Here is a 21,422-nt window from a genome sequence, read left to right as displayed (position 1 = left end):
GCAGAGAATGAATTTCAGCTGTTCAACATGTCACAGGCCATACCCACACAAGAAAAACACATTTTTCTCTACATTCATAATCCAAATCGAATGTAACCCTTAAAAATGGAAGTGCAACAGTACAAAGCAGAGGGATGTACAATTTACAGAATGTGAATCCACATCCATCACAGGTCCAGAAATTCTACATTTAACTCGACTGCAATAGGTCACTGCATGACCTAATCAGTGGCTTACAGCTTTTTCATACAGCTGCCCAAGTACTGAAAAGATCTGACAATGTTAGAGTAACTAAAAAAGCCTGCCATTACATTCAGACATAAAATGCTGGCATGGCTATTTAAGGTGAAAGGGCATCCATACACGCACGTCCAATTCATGAACTGGATAAGGTGCAGTACTTAAGGAATGCATTAATTACACAAAAATGGCATCAACGCAGTTTAACAATATCAACAGTAGCATTGACACAGTTTAACGAAAAAAAAAAATCAAACAGTAGAGCTACCACAACGCGAATTTAAAAGGCAAGAGCTGATGGCAGACAGATAAGTGTATTTAACCCGTCTCTGACAAGAGCGCCGAGATCAGCTCACTTCAAAAGAATGTAGCCTAATTATCACCAGGCACTATTTCCCTGGAGCCCTGTAGCTCATTAAGCCTTTAGGTTAGTGGCCACTGCAAAAGGGGGACAGGAAACGCACCTCCATCTCAGCCTCGCGCTCCTCCTCAGACAGCACCGTGCTGAAGGTCATGACGGGAGACCACCGAAGGCAGTTGGGGTCCACTTCGTTCCGGCGGGGGTACGTCTTCAACCTCGTCATGTGCTTCTGGATCAGCGTCTCCCTCCGTATGACAACGAATCTGGACCAAAAAGTCAACAGTACGTGATTGTTAAAAACCGAGACTGTGGACGTTCATATTCAGCGAAACATTTTATTCCCCAAAAAAAACTCGGCAAATATCTTATTTTTCCTTGACAATAGCTGTCACCTTCATTCCTGCCGAAAAGCACGGAAGACTTGATTACCTGCTATGACAAGTGGCCATCTGCATGTCATTATTCCTTAAAGACCCCTCACACACAAGGTCATAGTTACTCCTATATATGAAGCATGCCTAGTAAGTCAGAATGGGCAAACGTTTAAATTGGACTGACTTCTAGAGGTTTCAAAGACAAAAAAAAAGGGGGGGGGGGGGCGTAATAGGAGAGGGAGAAGGTAGGTCTTGGACTGGTGACATTGGTACTGCGGCGGGAGGGCAAGGAATCTCAAAAAAAAAAAAAAAACACCACAGCTGCAAATTTATCAAACCTTGGCTGGAGATAATGGCCATAAACCGCACATCGACTCACCTGCCATCCTGCCTGTCAATCATGTTGAGGTGCTGCAGAGTTGAGGCAATGTCATGTGGACACATGCCAGTAGCTCTGCTTATTCCCTTAATACTGATGTGTTTATCTGGGTGGTTATAAAGGTACTCTAGTATGACACTTTTCCAATATGCCAAGTAGGATAAGCGGCCCAGATCTGACAGCGGCTTCTCGGGGGAGCCAGCTTGTCCTTCTTGCCTCGACAGTAGGTAACCTAGAAAAACGAAACAAAAGCAGAGTATTAAGTTAAGCTAAGCGTCGCCATTTCCAGCGGGCTACTTCCTGTGAAACCGGCTCTATGGAGGTGGGGCGGGGCTGCTATTCGTAAGTGCTCCGTTGCCACCTTCAGAAGAGCCTAAAAGAGGTGAGACAATCTATTTTTCACTCCTTCAACCCCTGTCAAATTCCACGAAACATGCTGGCAAGGGCAACTGGGAAGGTTGGGGGCAAGCAATGCAGCGGAACAAATGGAAAGAAGCAGCTGGGTGTCACTGCTCACAAGAAGCCGAACCGATAAACGGGGGGAAGGAGGCAGCAGGAAAAGGCGCCGCTATCAGTAATTAGTCTTACAGCAGCCCATCCATTACGAGAGGCACGAAATTAAGCCGTACGGCTCTTAAGGACTCATGCTACTAGGAACACCTATGGTATCGCTGGGAGGGCAGGAACACCTACAGAAAAATCCAGCTGAACAGAGCATGTCATTTACTGTGAGCATATGCAACCACGAAAAGCTACAAATAAAGGAAAGCAAAAAAAAATAAAAAAATGCCAAAACTGCAAAAGGGTCATAAAATAGTCGTTTCTAGAAATTCCTTGGGCGTGACAAATGACACTGCAGTGTGCTCGACATAAGCGGCGTTACTGCTTTTTAGGTCCTTGCGGTTTAATGGAGGCTAAATGTTAGAAAAGAATTTTTGTAAAGGACAGTTAAGTCACTGCTTTATGACTCATCGTGAGGATTTTTGCTGCAGGCACTGTCAGGCTAGCAACACTAAATAAATAATAAAATAAAACCACCAGAGAGCCATTAACTCGGTCACATTTCATCTCTAACAAGAGGCAAACAATGCAATTATTATACTTGAATATGATTGTATGATTCCAAATGCTTCTCAGGTTTGAAAGAGAGGCAGCTTGACACGAGAAGCTAGGAATTGTATAGAAAAAAACGGGTGAGGGGCTGTTTCTCAAAGCCACATTTCATTATCAACAATTGTAGTTTTACTCTTTTTACTGGAGGAAAAAGTAAGAGGGAGAAAGTGAAATAAAGAGCCCACAGCTGCTACCACGTATAGCCCCCTTTCCCAATAAATACCTCTAAAACCCAAGGATCAGGGTCCTCAGTGCCCACTGAAAGCAGAGATCTTCCTCCCACTTTCATTATGATAGATCCCACACACACAGCCTGAACAGCTACAGTCACCTCCTGGGAAAGCAGTTCCCTGAACCAGCAAATGGGGTTCACACACACACACACACACACACACACACACACACACACAACCAGGGGAGGCCACCCCAAAATAAAAATAAAAAGCCTTGTCAAGCCATTCCTTTTGAGTTCAGAGAGGTGAAGTTTTAAACCCGTTACACCACAGCAACGACGGCGGGCAATTAAAATTCAATCCCATGTTGGGCAATTTGTTAAAAAATTACCCCACGTGGTGTCATGTGCCAACGGTATGCAGAAATACATGCGATGTTACGTGGCTGACCTTCATGGAAACCGGGGGGGGGGGGGGGGGGGGAGGAGGGAGCTAGATGGACTCTCGTTAAGATGAGCGTGGACTGACCCACACTCCCCACCACTGCACTTAGCAACTTACTGAAGTCGATGAGAAAGCGGCCGTAGCCCTGCCTTTGGTACTGAGGCATGATCATTATGCATGAGACATTGTACTTCTGCTGGCACAGCTTCTCCTGGGGGAAGGGAAACAGATCAAGGATGTCAAAAGCTATGCTGAAGCTGGCAATTCACCACACCTGCCACCAGCCTGGGCCCGAAACACGGGCGACTGCACATGTAGCACGAGATGACATTATAATACCATAATCACGCATAAATATAAACACATTCCCTCAAATACGTCACATATCTGGCAATAAAAAAGTATATATATAAATATGCACCAATTTGCCAGTTTGAAATGGGAATTCCAAAAATCTCATTATTTCATATGCTGCGAAAACCATGTTGATTTCATTTTCTTTGTAATAAAATAAGGATTGGCGTGTCAGAGACAGGGTTTGGCAGTATCACAGAATTCCCAGGCAGTATGACATCAACATAACCAGGATTCTAGGAAAAATAGAAGAATGGAAATCGGAGATGGGGGGGGGGGGTCCATCAGTTTTGGGGCGAAAAAAAAAAATCCACTGGCATATTGCTGACTTTCCTTTTTTAAAATTAATGCTAAACAGACTTCTGACACCAAGGATAATAGAAATGTCCCTTGGCAACAGTACATTTTAAAAGTTTACTCTGCAAAGAGCCAGCTCTCTGGTCAAGGAAAGTGAAATACGATTTCCATTTGATATGTAGGACATTATAAGGGGAAAAAAAAATTGGATGGAATCTCTTTAAATACAGAGCACCTTGTTCCGCAAACCACATACTCTCCCCGTCTGAAACGGAAATTACTGCTACACCCCCTACAGCCTGAACAGCGTTAGCATAATGAATAATGAGAAATAATAAAAGAAAAAACACAAAAACTTACCTTTGAAAAGTATCCTACAAGATGGCAACCCTTCTCATCATTCTTTGTAAGTATATAAAACAGGAAAGGCTCGACATCATAGTAAAGCGTTTTGTGGTCCAGAAAGAGTTTAGCCAGCAAGCAGAGGTTTTGGCAGAATATTTTGCTTATATTACCATCAACCTGAAAGGAAAGATTTAAAGCAAAAGGCTTCACTCAGCATTGTCTCCATGTCAAGTGCAAATTACATAACAAGAACCAGTCTACAGCTATAACCAAGTTTCCATTTTCAAAAAAAAAAAAGTAAATTTAAAACTATTTACAGCAAATCGAATTTTCTCGGCAAGACAAAGCAAAATGCGGGTCCAAACATTGTGTTTAAATTTCGACAAGGCTTGGGGATTGGGGGGTGGGGAAGGTGGCTGAGCTTCGAGCTCATGCAGAGATCACGTCCTCTGCGGACCGTGAATCGGCAGAATGCGCGTAGCGCAGCTCCGCCGGAGGACAGCGGGCTGTAAATCATTCAGTGCATCTCTGCCGGCTGCCGCAGGAGCGGCAGACATGCAGAGGTAGGCGGCTACACTGAGGCTGCAGGTCACCGGTGGCAAGGACTAAGATACGCAGCTCTATCACGTCAGGGAGGGGTCAGCTGCATGTCACGCACGGCAGGTAACAAGTTCAATGGGCTTCACAGGATCTTTTTTTTGTTTGGGGGGGCAGGGGGTGAGGACACTCTATATCACTACAGAATTGGAAATGTAGACATTGATGGGGAAAATACTGGGGTGGTTTAACTCAAAAAAAAAAAAAAAAAATGTTGAAGCAATTAGATAAATACATATGGGCAAGGCACAACAGTTCCACATTCCATTATTATTCCAGAAGAATACATTTTGACAAACCAATCCTGAGGGCCTGAAGAACGCAAAGTGGCCACTGACCTCAAACACAGACAAGTCATCCTTTCTGTATATTTCATTGGCTGGCGGGTGAAACCATCCACACTTCTTCGAATGCCGCTGGAGAATGTTCTTGCTCCTCATGTACTTCAAGCAGAACTCGCAGAGATACAGCTTGTGTAATCTGCGGAGCAGAATGGGAGGCCGTCACACTCGGCCGGACGTCGGCTTGGCAGACAGAACTAGGCTACCGGTGATTCATACCTTGAATATTCGGGCGGGTATGGCGAAGAGTACCAGGTCTGGATCTCGTACTTCCCAAAGTCAATGACTGTGGGGTACCGCCCAGAACCTGTCGTGTTCGCACACCCTGTGTTCTGCAAGGGTACAGAATAATAGTATGTCAGTGTATAAGTACAGGCTTAAAGGAAGGGGGGGGGAAGGATTGAAATCTTCCGAAATAACATCTAAAACCTTATAAACTGCAGTGCGCTGAAGGACAGGACACCGATTACGGTCTGAGCTGCAAGAAGCACCATGTACTTCAAAAACTCATTCCATCAGGGTCCCAATGCCTTAGCATTTAACTAAAGCAATATAATTCTGTGCACCGATGGGAGAAGCCTGGAGTAATTCAGACACAAAATGAGCCTCCTCACCTGCATCGAGAGCTCCTGCACTTGCTTAAAAATCTCTAAATCCTCTTGTGTAACGTGCTCCTTTGAAACTGCCGCACTCAAGTCTGGAGTCTCCTGCTTTACTTTCCTGATGCCTTCATTTTCTGAGTCATTCACAAAAAGAAAGAAAGAAAAATTTGCATTTCAGACATGGATACAGGGACAGTGCATGCACAGTAATACCATATCAAATAACACCACCTCAATAAAACTGCCCTAAAACCTTAAAATACCCATTTAAAGGCTACTGACAAAGCTCATACAAGATGTCCATTGGGTTCTTCTAGGAGTAAACACCTGTCATTAGGTTCTCCAAAAATATCTAGCAGCTTCTAAATCTAGCTCTCTCAAACATTTTATCATTAACATGCTTCAGCTCATTTTCACAGTCATGGAATCACCGAATTACCAGCTTGATTATAGCACCTATAAATATAGTAAGTAGAAACAAGACACTTAAATCGCACAAAATGTATGCAAACAAAGCAAATCTATGCCAACCTGTGCCGCATGTTAGATTACTGAATTGATTCTTTCAAACACTATCTTAGCATACATATCAATATTCACTCTAATCAAGAATGTTGTGATGTTAGTATAACTGAAGAAATCATTTTAAATCATTTTCTAATTAGAATAAAATAAAAGCTTTGACGAAAAGGTCAACACTCAAGTTAATGGACAGCCACATAATAGCTTTCATGTTCTTAGCCATTCCTCATATAACAGTATTTAATTAGATCAAGTAATAAAGCAGATAATAAACAAAGGAAAATGGTGTTTTGTCTCTATCCCTCACTTTTGGCTGTAAAGAAGCAGAAAAGGTTCTTCACAGAAGAGCCTGAGGCATTCAGTCACTCAATTATGAGATGAAATGATTCACTTGCCGCTTTTGTGACAGTATTTGAACACGAAAGCTATTATACAGCAGGAGAAGCCACTTTACAGTAGCTGCAGTTAAAACAAAATCACAAACACATCTGACAGACATTAAAATGATCATATTTAAAATGTGCCAATGGCCCAGGATCTCAATTTTATCACAAATTATGCACAGAATAAGCAAACCCTTATCTTTAACCCGATAAACCACAAGCTAAAGGCTTTAAAAAAAGCCCCTTTTTCCCACATTTAGGCAGGGTGGCTTACAAAGGGGTAAACACAAGGGGGGTTGAGTGGAAGGAGAAAAAAAAATCTATTACAATTAGCACAAGAGCCACAATTCATGAGGAAAGGGCGAGCTGATCAGCGGTGCAGATTTTTGTGGTGAAAATCGAGTTAAGAGACAAGGCTCGCGGAAAAAGGGAGGCCACTAGGAGGCGATGGAGATGGGCAAGTCAAAGCAGAGGTATGGGGACAGGAACAGAGCGGGGGGGGGGCTGAATGAGGACAGGCCACCATGCGCAATGACAGATCCGCAAGCAGGTGTGGGAGCGTGCCCTAGAGACTACACAAACAGAGCAATACCAAACGGGGAAAAAAAAAAAAAGAAAAACAACAAAAAGGTAGACCCGGGATTAGTCAAAGGACAGGCTACAAGTTAATCAGCAAGGAGGAGCCGCAAATGCGCTTTTAACTACTTTCCGATAGTTTAGTTAGGAAACAATGGGGAGGGGAGATGAATGGCAGAAGCTCAATGTTACAATGTGTCTTTGCTGGACGAGACGCAGGTTTGGCTGGAGTGTGGAGCCTTTTGCTTACCATCAGTGTGCTCAGGCTTACTCCTTCCATCTGTCAAGCCCCCCTTCCCTGGAGAGGGGGTACCCTTCTGAGGGGTCACTTTATATTTTAACCTGCCTAGCATCCTGTGCTTTCTGAGGAAGGACGCTCGCCTGAAATGACCAGCCGCCTTAAAGGGGCGTCCTCTTGGCAGGCCCCACCCGGAGAGGGGAGTAAGGTGGGCCGCCATCCTATTCTTAATGTCTTTCTTTCCGTGGAGCTGGGGGCAAGACTTTGCCGTGGAAGACAAATCCGGCTTACGGCGCGTGCGCTTAGGCGGGGCGTAACTAGGGAGTCCCTTTTTCCGAGATTGTCCCTGAGTGGCATAGATATGAGAGAGTCCGTCGAAAAGTCCCTTAAGTTGGCTGTTATTGGAGAGGCTACTAAAGGAGGGTGCACTAGACTGGCTCGAAGAACTCTGGGGGGAGTTAGCCAAGGTGGAACTGTTGGATTTCTGAGAGGTGGGGCTCTGTCCAGGTAATGGAGGACCGGGCGGGAGTGCACTGAGGGGGGTGGTGGTGGTGGTTGTTAGCTTTTGGGTGGTGCCAGGGGCCACCATGCAGGAATGAGGAGCGGACGGGGGTTTCTGAAGGCCCCGCTTCCTTGGGCGACCTCGCCTCGATGGGCCTACCGCCTCACCCCGCGACCGGCGGCCGACCGGCGACGGCGTGAAAAATTTCGAAAGCCCGTCGATAAGACCTTTGGTTTTCTTGTTAACAGTGAGTCTGGGAGAGGTGGATGTGAAACACGCGGGGGTGGGGGTGGGGGGGGGTGGTGGTGAATTTGGTGGCGTCATCAGCCCAACAGGGGTCTGTAAGAGCCAGCTCCCTGTGTCTTGCGTCCGTCACAGATGCAGCATGACCAGATGAACGTGTGGTACAGGCGGTAATCTTTTGACCCCTACCAGGTGACCCCCTTCCAGCCAGTGCTATCATGGAACCGCCTCCACTGGTTACAGACCTACAGGTAGGTGAAAACGGTAAGAAGCAGTTAAAAAGAAGGTCCATCAGCGTCAAAAATCTAAATCCACACCTAGGACGGCTCAACAAATTAACAGAACGTCAAAGCATTAAACGTAAACAAACTGACTTCCATAGACATTATCCAACAGTTGTATCAACTTGCCCCTTAAAGGCAGAGGTCAGGCTCACATGCAGACAGCATGGGCAGCCACCACAGTTAAGAGGGAATGGTTAAAATGCAGAGCATGTTCACAGAACATGAGGAACTCTGAGCGATATGCAGAGTGGCTGGTCAGATGCTTAATCCAACGCAGGAGGACCCTCAGTATGATAAAAGGTGCTTGGAGCGTCGAGGAGCCAGAAATAACTGATCTGACATACGGCAAAAATCAAACCTGCAGGAAAATATTGAACTTTTTTTTTTTCTTTCTTACATTTTATATCTGAGGTGAAAGTTGATACAATACTAACTTCAAAAGATTTTTGGAAACTGGGATTTCACAAAAAAAGAACTGGCATCAATCTTAAACGAATATAAAAAGATAAAGATAAAATTTATGCATTTCAGATTCATACAGAAATAAAATCTTTCCACAGAAATGGTATCAAATTCAGACGAACATACATGGTACACTGTTTGGGCTTGCTTTTGGGTCTTCCTAAAGGCTTTGCATATCGACGTTTGATCTGGGCAGCTCTCTTATGCAGCAAACGCTTTCTCTTTTCCTTTGGCCTACACACTTGGCAGATCCACATTCCTGGAGGATGTCCAAGCAGAAAGAGCATTTGATTGGTCAATCAATTCAAAAGGACACATACTCATTTGGAATACTCCCGAGTAATGCACACAATTTAAATGCCTTCATTTCTGGTGTCAATTCACATCTCGGGGAAAACGGAAATCAATTAGAAAAAAAAGGGAGATACGTTTTCAGGAAAATAGACGGAGAAAAAGTAATAACATGGTAGTAAGTATGCGAGCCGTTTTTTTTACATTTCCGCAAGCTTTACGAGCAGGGCTGTCAGGCCCCATACTGTAATGCAAGGTAAATCGATATAACATTTTAACACTGAACTGGGGGCGGTGGGGGGGGGCAGATGGATTGATGATCTTACCTTTTGGCATTCTCGAAAGCGGTGGGTCACAGCACTCCATATGGAAACCCCGATCACAAGAATCGCAGAATAGCATGTCATCCTGGAAGAATCAGTTCACATTTTCTGTTTTTATCCCTGACTTTCACCTCATTTTACACAGCGAACTTGCTTTCGGCTTCCTCTCTGACACAAACGACACGGCCTCCTACGAGTCACACATGCACTAAAGAAATAAAATTCTGGCCGATTCTCTCCCTCACTGGAAATACGCCAAGTTGCCTCACTGTTAGGGCTCCCAGCACTCAGCCTGGGATCGCCACCATCTAAAATTCCCTCATCCAGCTTCTATATTGCAGTCTAAGCACAGCTTGAGCACCAACTTGCACGACTATCGTGATTTACATGTTATATTGTGATCCAATGTTCTCTATGCATACGTTTCATAATATATTACAATAACAGCAGAGTTCACCCCTCCTTATATGTTCTAGGAACTAATTAGCAGAACTGACCGTTTATGAAGGGGATGACTAGATTCAAACTGGCCATATACAGTTAGAATGCGTGCATTACTCATAGGGGAGAAAAATCGAGTTATTTTTCCCCCCCAAATTACTTACAGCATTTTTCCCTTGGATTTGACAGGAACTACACGTTTTGCATTCAATACATTGCCATCGCAGCGCCTTTACATTCGTGGTCAGCTCTGGAGAGAACTTCAGACAGGACGGATGTCCTTAAAGAAAATCAAGGAAAAACACAAAATCAGATTTACCAGATTAACTGCGTAATGCAAAAACCTGTTAACACACAAAAATATCCAGCCTCCAAAGCTAACATTTCGAAGAACTCAAAGAAAATGGTTCTAAACGGCGGATGCAGAATCAATACATAAAAGATACGACATCAACAATGTGATTTTTATACTGAATGTAGTTCCAAAAAATAATACATTTAACGTTAATGAGTGACTGGTGAAGGATCATTTGACCTTAAAATAGATAACATACAAATAAATGCATCCTAAGATAATCCATGAAAGTCATGGTGGGGGAGGAACGAAGGGAAAAGAAGGCAGTCTGTCAGTCTCATAACTGGTGTTTTTCAGCAGGCGGCATTTTGACACACTATGAACGATGGAGTGAAACCCGTCTCCTTAGTCAATTTTAGCCAATAAGAATGTCACTAGGAAAGCGATTACTCTTGGCATTTCAAATAATTGTTTGACTCAAATTACTGCTCTGAAGAGGTAACTTAATGGGATGCTGCCAGCTGTGTCCAGAAGAAAGTGTGTGTGGAAAAATGCCACCACCAAAGACAGGAGCCCAATCTATATGCCACTTTCCCATAATGCTGCTCAACACTGACGCACCTCGGGACTGACACAGTGAGTAACTTCAGCCTGCTACAATAAGCTGAACCTTGGAATACATCTTACCAGACACCTGCAGCTCTAAAGTTCGGTAAAATAGCAGCAGAAGCATGCAGAACATGTGGCGAAATAATTACATTTACACACAAGTTCGGTCTTCAAATACTTCATACACCTACAGCACCCATCAGGCAGTGTGAAAATGCTATATACAAAATATGTATTGGATAACACTAATCACCGAAACAGAGCCACCAAACCAACAAACACAGCCAAAAAACATCTTGTATGTAGCACCTACATACATCCACGGATGGGAGAACTAATTTTATTAATTAAGCAAAGAACCATGTGAAAATCAAATACAACAACATCTTAATAAACAAGAAACCCAAATATTAAGCGATTAGAATTTGAACATGGTACATGAATTCGCCTTCCTACCAACGTTCGAAATCTCGTCACGTGACGTCTGGCGCCTCTGCTGAAGGGCCACAAAGTGAAAACGGACCTCACGCCTTTCTAATCACCCCTGTCACAAAGGAGGGGCCTTAATCATGGGGGGTGCAGGGAGACTTCCTTCGGCTGAATACCATCTCCACATTACAATATACTGTGGTTTACGAATTCATTGAGATTGATACATGAAAGAGAAGCAGCACCCTGCTTTCGAGTGGGTGCCAAAATACTTTATTAGCAACGCTTTCAATACGATAAACTCGTGAGATTATTTAAGAAATGTGTTGCCAGCTCTGACATCACATCAAGTCACATCACACCACATCACTGGCAAGCTTTGGATGCCCAAACACTGCTGCCTCCATCGCTACTGCACGGAGGTACCCAGGAAACTCACCGCTGCTCCCACAGTCCGCACAGGACAGCAACTCCTCTGGCCTCTTCTCGCGGTTGGACTCCTTCGTGCCCAGACAAAAGCTGCATATGGGGATGGGGTCAGCGCGAGGCTGGGGGGCGCACAGCGCAGGGGAGAGATGGAAAGCAAGCAAGAAAAGGGTCATAATGAGCAGTGGGGAGTGAAAAGTACCACACAGACATGATTAGTCACCATTTTCTGTCATTAATTATCAGGGCCGGTGCATTAGGAGTATTGCAGGTAAGTGCTGAGCCCTTTGCTGAAACCTTTACAAATTCAACAAGAAAACATTAATACTGGAAAAGTCTCTGAGATACTGATTTCAGTCACCACCTGTAGGTCTAATTACACAAGTGGATTAAAACAAAACAGTCTTTAAGATCCAAAAGTGCCAAAGATTGGTATGCTGATTAATTCCGCCTGTCCCTCGTTGCCAGTGAAGGGTATTAATTGGTGAGGCCTGTTTCTCTCTCCACATTCCTAATAACCAGGAAGAACCCCCCACCTTGAAAGTCTATTCAGTGTCCCCTGACATGTGCCAGCTTTCCCTGTTCCCACTCTGTCCACTTGGTCCTCATCAGTCCACTCTAGAAGGGCCGTTTGTTTTTGTAATTCTGAAGCGTGTGCCTCCGTTTGCCCCATAAAGAAACATCCCATTCCCCACCCAGTTGCCAGTCACATGGTTCGACCTACAATCTCAGCCAAAGTCATTTTCACAGTCATATACAAAGGACTAGAATAGAAGTGTAGTTAAGTTTTTTTTTTTTTACTTTGCAATCAGGTTGCTCAAATGTCTGTTTATAGTAAAAAAAAAAAAAAAAACACGATAACAAAAATAAAACTTTTTAATCATCTAATCACACCGTTGTATCTCACAGACAGCTAATAAACTGAGTGACTCAGAAAGCACGCGTGCAACTCCTCAGTGTCAGATACATGCTATATCAGTTTGAACTGATAAAGGGACTGAGATCAGCAATTGGGAAATCTTTATTAAACACCGGGAGACCAAAGCATCACACCAGGGCTTAAAATGTAGGGGGGGGGGGTACAAAACACAAGCAACAGAGTCTCACCTGCATTACTGAAAATGAAGCAGCGGACGACCTGCGTTAGCTAAGATGTGAGTTCGACATTCACTGTGATGTAATGAAAACCAGACCTGCAAAAACCATCCATTCTGTAGCAGCCCTAACAGTGGCCCTGTAAGTCACTGATGCCAATTAACAGCGCATTTCCTTTCAGTAACAGAAAACCGATTCAACAAAATAGCCCCGACTTGGATCCAACGTCCATTTACCTGGTTCACTGCATCACTTTATTTTCATTCATTTATTTATGGTCTGCTTTCTGGCTAGACTTGATGGAGTGTAATATAGCCTACAGCTGTGGGCAACGTGTGCTAAACATCAGGCTCAGGGGATTTGCACCTTAGCGCAAGCAATTCAGTTATGGGGAGAGACCATTGGAAAAACATCAAATAACGAACAGATGAACCATAAGATCTATTATCTGACTACTATAATGACTTATTAAACTGCAGTTAGAGGAACTACACACACCTAGTATTCAGTGCACGTTAGTGCCTCAGCAATGTTCACATGCTGTTCCTATAAAAGATCTATTTAATATAAATAAAAAGTACCCAAATCACCATTACAAATGCAGTCTGGCCCAGCTCGTATAAATGGCTCAGGCTAGTTACAGCAAGTTCCTGAAACTTATCCATATTCATCATTATCCTTGAGCAGTACAGCAAGGGAGCCTCATTTATGGGGCCACTTTGTTTATACAAGAATGAATGTGTTCCTGTCAAAAGAAATTTTTAGCTTCATGTGTCCGTAACAGCCCGCCTGCGTGCAAGCAGTGCAAAACCACAGTTTCCTAGCTAAACCTCACCCTGCAGGGTGCACTCGACCTTTATCACCTCACTAGTAGCCATGCTCACCAGTCATTTGTCTTTGACTAAGTTTTGGTGACAGGATACTTTCTTGCTAATGCTTTAGCAGCAAACTCGGAAATGACCCAACTGGTGATCAACAGAAGCATGCCACAGGAATGCAAGAGTTTCCCATCCCTAAAATCTGCAAAGTCACATTGACTTGTTTAGATTATTAAACTGCGTTGTGTTCAGTCCCCCCCCATATTTGAAATGATGCAGCCGTTCAGTTGCAGATCCATTCCTTTCATCACTACACAGCTTGCTGCCCGAGCTCTCACAAGCAGCCAGTCACACCTTCACGAAAGCTCGTCGTCCACAAAAGTAACTGAGTTCTCTCACCGACTATGAGCTTACAGCCAGTTCCTCTGTCACTGTACACAAAGCCGAAAATGTGCTCAAAACACAACATGAGTGTTCGGTTATAAAGAGGGGCAACTCTATGTAGACCTGGTAGCTTTAATTTGTTTAAGCTTATTATGCAACTCAAAAGGTGAGTCAGCATTTTCTAAGACCTGGGAACACTGAAGATAAGAGCAGCCGCAAGAAAATCGCAGTGGCTGCTTCTGCATTTTTGCACTTAAACTTACTTAAGTGTAGTTAAAAAGGAAAAGAAAAACTCCTGTTTGCAAAGCTACAAGATGCTACCAAATGCTGTATGGGAATATTTTTCAGCTATGCTAGACAGAACTGGTTATTATAAACTTTAAACAAAATCAGACTGATTCCAATGATACTTGCGCCAAATCTCAACTAATCTGCAATGCATGCAAAAGCAAAAATTCAAACTTTTTTTTAGCTTCCATAACAAAATAAGACCTTTTCAAGAAATGGAACCATTTTCAGGTATTAAATGCAGAGCACAAGGCAATGACATGACAAGACAGCCACAAGCAGAAAACAAAACATCATAGCCTTGTTGGAATGTTTAAAATTATGTACCTAACATGACTTAGTCAGGTGTATTAGGTAACACAAAAACAATCACACTCCGGCCCATCTATGGAGGGGAGGAGTTTTTTTTACCATATTAACGTGTTTAAAAAAACTCTGCATAACCAAGGTTAATTCAGCATGTCCATATGCAATACATTTCCTTGCTAGTATGAATGAAGACGAGAACTGCTTGTTGTGAACTTAATACTGAATGCATCAATATTCCTTCTAAAAAACCTATAGATGAAATGACTTAACAGCCGTTTAACCAGTCAATTAAGAGTCGGGCGGTTCAGTAAGTCTCCGAGGTTCTTCAAATATCAGCAGTTGCAGGGCACCCGCAGTGAAAAGTGCTCAGCACAGCGAGGGTTTGTCAATGAAATAAACAGCTTGAGATGATCAATCAGTCAGCTGGATGCAGAAAAACTGGAGCCAAAAGGAGCAGTCTACGAGCAGAGGGATTTGCACACCAGAAGCTGATAATTGCCATTTATAATGTAATTAAAGAAGTCTAATTAAAATAAATAAATAAAAGCATTAGCAAATTTGCTTTTAAATGATACCACAAGCTTAATACTTCACACAAAGGCATCCGTCCCCATTAATGATGAGCAACATATCGCAGTAATGGCATTAAATACGTATTGGTGCATGTCAAGACAAGCAAACCACTGCTGGGCTTCCATTGGCCAAAAAGAGGTTCTTCCTCCACTTAACAAAAAGTTCAACAGAAATGGCCTATTATTTTTAAGGAAGCCTTATATGTTAAGGAATATTAAGTCGTGGTGCATGCAAATTATAGCGGCTGAGTGAAGTCACACTCTAGACAAACAGCATTTAGGAGGCTAAATACATCCCTCTACAGTGTATGAACCACTTACTGTCCTTCAGCTACCCGTCGTGAGTCAAACCGAGAAAATGAATCCACTTCCGCTTGTTCGTTAGTCAGTGAAACCAGAGAGATAATTTTAAAGCAGGCTAAAGCTCAGCAAACTTGTTACGAGTCCTCTTTTTTTTTTTTTTTGAAGATCTATATCTGTCCCATGTCCCAGTTGCCAGAGAGCAAGATTTTAAACCATCAGGAATGATCCAGGATAAAGTAAGGAAATCAATTTTTGGATCAATCTTACCAAACCCAGAAAAAAGAAAAAAAAGAAATCTAGGGTGACCATCTCTTTCCTTTTTAAACATTCTGATTTATCAGTGGAATACAAACTGATGCAGACCGCCAGCTTGAAGTAGTACAGTCACTTAACAGGGGGCTTTGATCCCAATCCCGCCCCCATTGTTTACAGAACCACCAACCAGTTCATAAACACAATCAATCACAGGATGCAGGACCATCTGCAAGAGAAGACCTTTTCTAACTGCTGAGGAACTGGCACCATACTATCACATGCTCATGTCAATTTAAAATACCTCCTAGCAACAGACAAGGTCTATTCCTGGAAACCAGGGGCCTGTAATTAAATAATTCAAAGACAAGGGAATGTCCCGTTTTCATTTGATTACTTAGCCGCTTCCAGTGTTAATGCTGAATGAAGAAAAAGAATGTATTACTGCAGACGAGTATGATGTGGTCACAGAAAAGTGTCTGTTTAGCCGACTTAAAATCACCATAATATGCATGTTAATAATCATTTGGAATATTCCTGGGTTCTGGAGTCCAACTGATGATATTAAGAACCTCTACCAATACGCATCTATTCCATGTTGACTTGGAAAAGAAGCTGCAATATCCCACATGCATTAATACCCTGATAGCACAATATCCATCTTTATAAGTCTGAATTGGAGCCTGACTATCCTATTGATTTGCACATACAAATTAACCTGATCAGTATCAGTGCTTTGCGGTTCTGAGAATTCACAGCTCATTAATTATCATTTGTTTATTTGGAATCCACATAACTTTGCCCCAATGCTACATAAAAGACTTTCCATTAAACTCACTAAATATTCTCATATAAACCTTCCAGATTTGCAAACTGGTAGTTCAGGTGCACTGGTAACCCCAAAACAGCCACTGTATGCCTCTGTGTACCAGTGCCACAGCCTGGCATGCCATCCAGAACATACCCTTCTCTGTGCATCCCAACATTGACTGTAGTTCAGCTAACCCTACCCAGGACCCTATCCATTATTCAAAGTAGATGGTTGGATAGTGTTAAAGGATGACTGTCATATTATAAATGCACAATTCATACCATTGCCAACAGAAACACCCACACAGATTTTTGTGAAATTGCTTTGTTTGATTGCAATCCAAAAAAGGGGAATGATAATTTAACATTGTCTTTGATGCATCAACACAGTAACCTACTGCAGTGATCGCTAACCATGTGCACAACTTTTGACATAACCAGCAAATGAAACAGGTGAGCCTGGCTGGTAGCAACTCAAATGCTGCCAGAGGCCATTTTAGGGGGTCAACTCCAGCATCTACCAACAGAAAAAGCCGGCTTGGCTCGTGGTGCCGAAGCAGAAAAACAATTTCACATTGGGAAGCCTGGGTAAATCGACGTTTGGAGCATGTCACAGCAACGGTGTAAAAACGAACTTTTGTTTAAATGTATTCCTGTGTCCTCACACAGTGCAATTTAACCACAATTTAGTGAATTTTTGCTAACCTGCTGTTCCACAGGTCATAGCATTTAAAGTGATTTACTAAAATCCTGAAAAATACTGATTTTAAAGGAGTCAACCACAGAACTCAATTTTCTGACGATTAACAGACTAAAAATTGCACACACTTTTGGATAGTGGTACTATTTTCCAGAATGGGTGAAATCACAGTTTTAATGACACCAAAACCAGGGATTGTTTTACTTGGACAGAAAAACAACAAAAAACCACACATAACAGGGATGTCTGACAATGGCACTATCGTGAAAGATCATAAAAAAAATACAATAAACCACCAGTTAATTTTACGTGTCTGACTGCACAACTGAATGTTTGTTATACTTCAGCATAAATGATTGCATAAATTGAGTGAATATCCTAAACTAAAACTAAAACAAATCTAATTTTGATAAAACAATAAGCAAGGAGACAGAGAGCCTAAACGTCATCTTGATGGCTATAATCAGCATGAAATTGGCCATCATAGTTCTTACTTACCTGCACACAGGGTAGTATCCCTGAATAGTGCTAAACGAGCTGAACTTGGGACCAGGCAACAGACATAAAACAATGTGTGATTGGTGGAGATAATTGCTTGAATGTTACATACCAATTCTCCACAGTCAATTACTTAATTGAAAGTTTTACATGGGCATCTTCTTATTTTTACACTCATTAACTGGGAGGAACCAACACATGCACAGAAGGCTACCAAATCTCAAAAAAGGATGGGCACTTACTTGCAGATTCCTCATGTAAACCAAATTAGCTGTATATCTACCAAATACTTAGAGGCCGATTGATTAAATTAGAAAAAAAAGGGCTTAAATGCTGCTAACTACATATTATGCAGTATCCAGCAGCTAGAAATGTACTGTAATTAACATACTTCATTTCTGGTAATGCATAACATCCGAACCCATATATTTTTACAAGAATAACTACAAATTATTGTCCAACAACTGGAAGATAGGTTGATCATTTTTCCCAGTTATTACCACACGACAGAAAGAGGCATTTCATACACATGCTGATTTCATGATTCATACAACAGCATAATCAAGTCAATGATCTATGAACATTATCACCTGTAAAGTTATATGAAAGAACAAAGTCACAAAACCCATCATACTTTCTACTAGTTTTTATTCTCCGAATAAACTGACAAATCAACACTAAACACAAAATCCAAAAACCACACCAGTCTAGCATGGGCTCCCAAGAAAAACCACATTGATCTTGATAGTTTAGCAAAATTCTCTGCCATGAAATTGCAAACATCGTATCTAGTATAAATACTGCTTAACTGAAAAAAATATATACTTCTGAAGAAATTAAATGGACCATCTCTAAGATTTCATAAAGCAGCCAAACAAAACTTGGTGATAAAAAGTGTTCAACACAAAATGCTTGTTCAACATCAACACCAAGAAATGAAAAGGTACACAGCATACCTGGTCTTTCTCATGTGGAAGAAGACTTGCAAGGGGGAGGAATGATGGGGAAGCACTTGTACACCTGGAAGATCCCCTTCCTTCAGCACTTCCATAGTTCATCCGGTACAGTGGCCCATTCTTCAGCAGCCTTCCATTGTTAACTGCCCGTTTGGCCGCCAACCTTAGCCGCTGCTGGAAAGTGGGGTTGCTTATGATGTTTGACAAGTCATCCTGGTTCCTGAGATACCTTTCGATGTTCTTCAAAGAGGAACCAATGGGGTCATTGAGAGCTTCGATAGCTTGCCTCAAGATCTTATTCCAATCTACGTAGCGTAGGTCGGTAGAGCTCCATGCTGATCCCTTCAGAGACACCGAGAAGCCTCCAGATTTGAGAGGTGCTATTCGCCCTGGATTATCTGGGTCTTTGTAAGAAGCACTTCCCTTATTTGTCACCTTGAGAATGGAGCCATCATGGACACTTAATTCCAACTGCTCCAAAACGGTCTCCTTTTCCAGTCCATGTGATGTTGATACTGCATGACAGATTCTCTCTTCAGATGGTCTCTGCTTTTGCCTTTTGATCTTTTGTATTGCTTCGAGAATCCACTCCGTATATAGTGGGTTTGCAAGTTTTACCATGGTTGAATACTTTGCTTCAGGCAGAGGTGATCCATAGAGATTTCTCTTTCTCTGTTACTAATTAATGGCATCCATACAGTGAAAAGGACTGTAAAAATACGTGACAAAGCATAGTGTAGGGCATTCTTGTAAATCCTGGGAAAAGTCAGCAAGATAGATTTAGCAGAGGATATATTTCAAAAATATCCTTAATAAAGTTGACTATCATCACCCAAAAAGCACAAACTCTTTAAAATTCCTCCTGGACTCAGTGGAAACCTAAAAGAATAAAAAGAAATCAATAAAACAAAGAATAGGTTATTGCAGCAATAAAATACCAGCAATGACAACAGCAACGTGTCTCTTACCATTGTAGATAGTTTGCTTAAACATTCAAACTAACTGCACACATATTATGGCTACTCATTAACAAGCTGTCAGAATACATCAAATGAAGCTGGAAATATGTCCAACTTCCCTTTGCGAAGCAACAAGTTTATGGCAATACTGTCATCCTGCCCCCCCCCCCATTCCACTAACCTCTAAAAATTGAATTAAAATTTACACAACCTCTCAAATCAGTTTCATGCTGAAAGCAATTAGTTGAGTTACAGCTATGATAGTGTTTAAAATACAATACATATTAAAGCAGCAACATTCATTATACAAAATTTACTGAATCAATTTGTCACCTGAATTTTATATGCATGGTAATCTGTTCAAAGATGAATGGATGGATGGATTTCTAAGCAACATAATTCATGACTGAAGCAACCAGATGAATAAGCAAATTTACGGACTGATTAATAACATGTTCAGGAATACTGATTATTGGAAAACCGCAAGCTTATACTACAAGTCTAGACTTGTCTAAAACAAACCATAGACCTTGACCACCAACTACCTGAAGAACAATGGCAATTTATCACGACTTAAAATACACATATGTGAAAATTCTTCATTTGAGACTATTCCAATACCACCATCTCAAACTGACAATTTCTATCCAGATTTACATTTGGGTTTCTCCTGAGTAAATTGGGTAGCTTTTATGAAGGGGGAAAAAACAAGGGCCTGGGACAGAAACCAGCAACCTTCAGGTAACAAGCTCATGATCTAACCCACTAATTACATATCTTGATATTGACTGATCTTACATTAGACACTGGAAGAATCGATTTCAGTCTATATTAAAGTATCTGCTTAATATGGGTATTCAGTTTATTTTGTTGGGTTATAACTACACATGGCAATTACAAAAAACATAAATAAAAAAGATCTAACAGGGGAAGAGTACGTGTGGCAACCGAACAACTGTTTTTGCGTGTATTTTGCCAGTGATTTGAATAAACGCGGAGGCAGAGGAAGAACAGTGCGCAGAGCTACCAGCAGGTGACGTGTATCGGACGGCTCTCTCCCCGGATCCCCGCAACCCCTGTCATCGAGCAAGTTAGCTGGCCAGCAAGCCTCCGCTGATCGCATCAAACTCGGCTCCACACTGCAGCAGCGGGGTCAGCCGAGGATTGCAGCTGGAGAGACGGCATCCCCAAGCGACCAGTCACATCATGCCATGAAATCCTCACAGCATCCATAATAATAACAACAATAATAATAATAATAAATCCTGTCACCACAGCTAAAGTGAAACCTTTAACTGCGCCGATCATTTATGTAGTTATAGTTCGTGTCACCGACATCGTAGGCTGACAGTTCTGCTTACTAGGAAATATTCGATAATCATTTTCCCCAACTTTTAAACATTACCTACATAAATAAAACAAACTCCCCCTCCGGCGCCAAAAATCGTTTTCACTTAAGAAAAAAAAATTAAATAAAAAAAAGCTGTCAAAGTTGCTAAAATTAATTGTTGGATACCTAGCTTAGTCAGACGTCAAACAGCAGCTCCAAGATGGCTAGCTAGCTGCCGCTAATTCCGAACTCGAGGCAAACATTTATGACAGCCTCCGAGGGACGCTTGCGGATAATTTATGACGGCGAGTTAATCGTCCAATTAACCTGTGACTTCGGTAAACGAAAGGCAAATCACAAACCTTGACTTCTAGCGTGTGAGTGGCTGAGGGCTGCGCTGTTGCCTGCCGCTGGTGGTACCTAACAGACGCCATTTTGTTACAATGTTGTAGTTTACATGAATCCGACATGACACTGATTACAACCCAATGGAGTCTCATTAAA

General features: G+C 42.2%; 1 protein-coding gene across 1 annotated transcript in view; it reads right to left on the bottom strand.

Moving 5' to 3' along the window:
• LOC125715881 (histone acetyltransferase KAT6B-like) overlaps nt 1-21,422 on the bottom strand; it is a 27,936-nt gene extending 6,514 nt beyond the window's left edge. Inside the window, 15 exon segments of the mRNA XM_048987917.1 lie at nt 705-864; nt 1,355-1,586; nt 3,202-3,295; nt 4,096-4,257; nt 5,016-5,157; nt 5,238-5,350; nt 5,633-5,754; nt 7,352-8,139; nt 8,141-8,329; nt 8,957-9,089; nt 9,448-9,529; nt 10,050-10,165; nt 11,658-11,766; nt 18,630-19,508; nt 21,281-21,422. Of these exon segments, the coding sequence (XP_048843874.1) occupies nt 705-864; nt 1,355-1,586; nt 3,202-3,295; nt 4,096-4,257; nt 5,016-5,157; nt 5,238-5,350; nt 5,633-5,754; nt 7,352-8,139; nt 8,141-8,329; nt 8,957-9,089; nt 9,448-9,529; nt 10,050-10,165; nt 11,658-11,766; nt 18,630-19,250 (3,063 nt within the window). The 5' untranslated portion in view covers nt 19,251-19,508; nt 21,281-21,422.

The sequence above is a fragment of the Brienomyrus brachyistius genome, chromosome 20 (assembly GCF_023856365.1).
Source record: "Brienomyrus brachyistius isolate T26 chromosome 20, BBRACH_0.4, whole genome shotgun sequence".
Classification (NCBI taxonomy): domain Eukaryota; kingdom Metazoa; phylum Chordata; class Actinopteri; order Osteoglossiformes; family Mormyridae; genus Brienomyrus; species Brienomyrus brachyistius.
The sequence above is the reverse complement of the archived record's forward strand: the minus strand, read 5'-3'. Positions and strand labels throughout refer to the sequence as shown.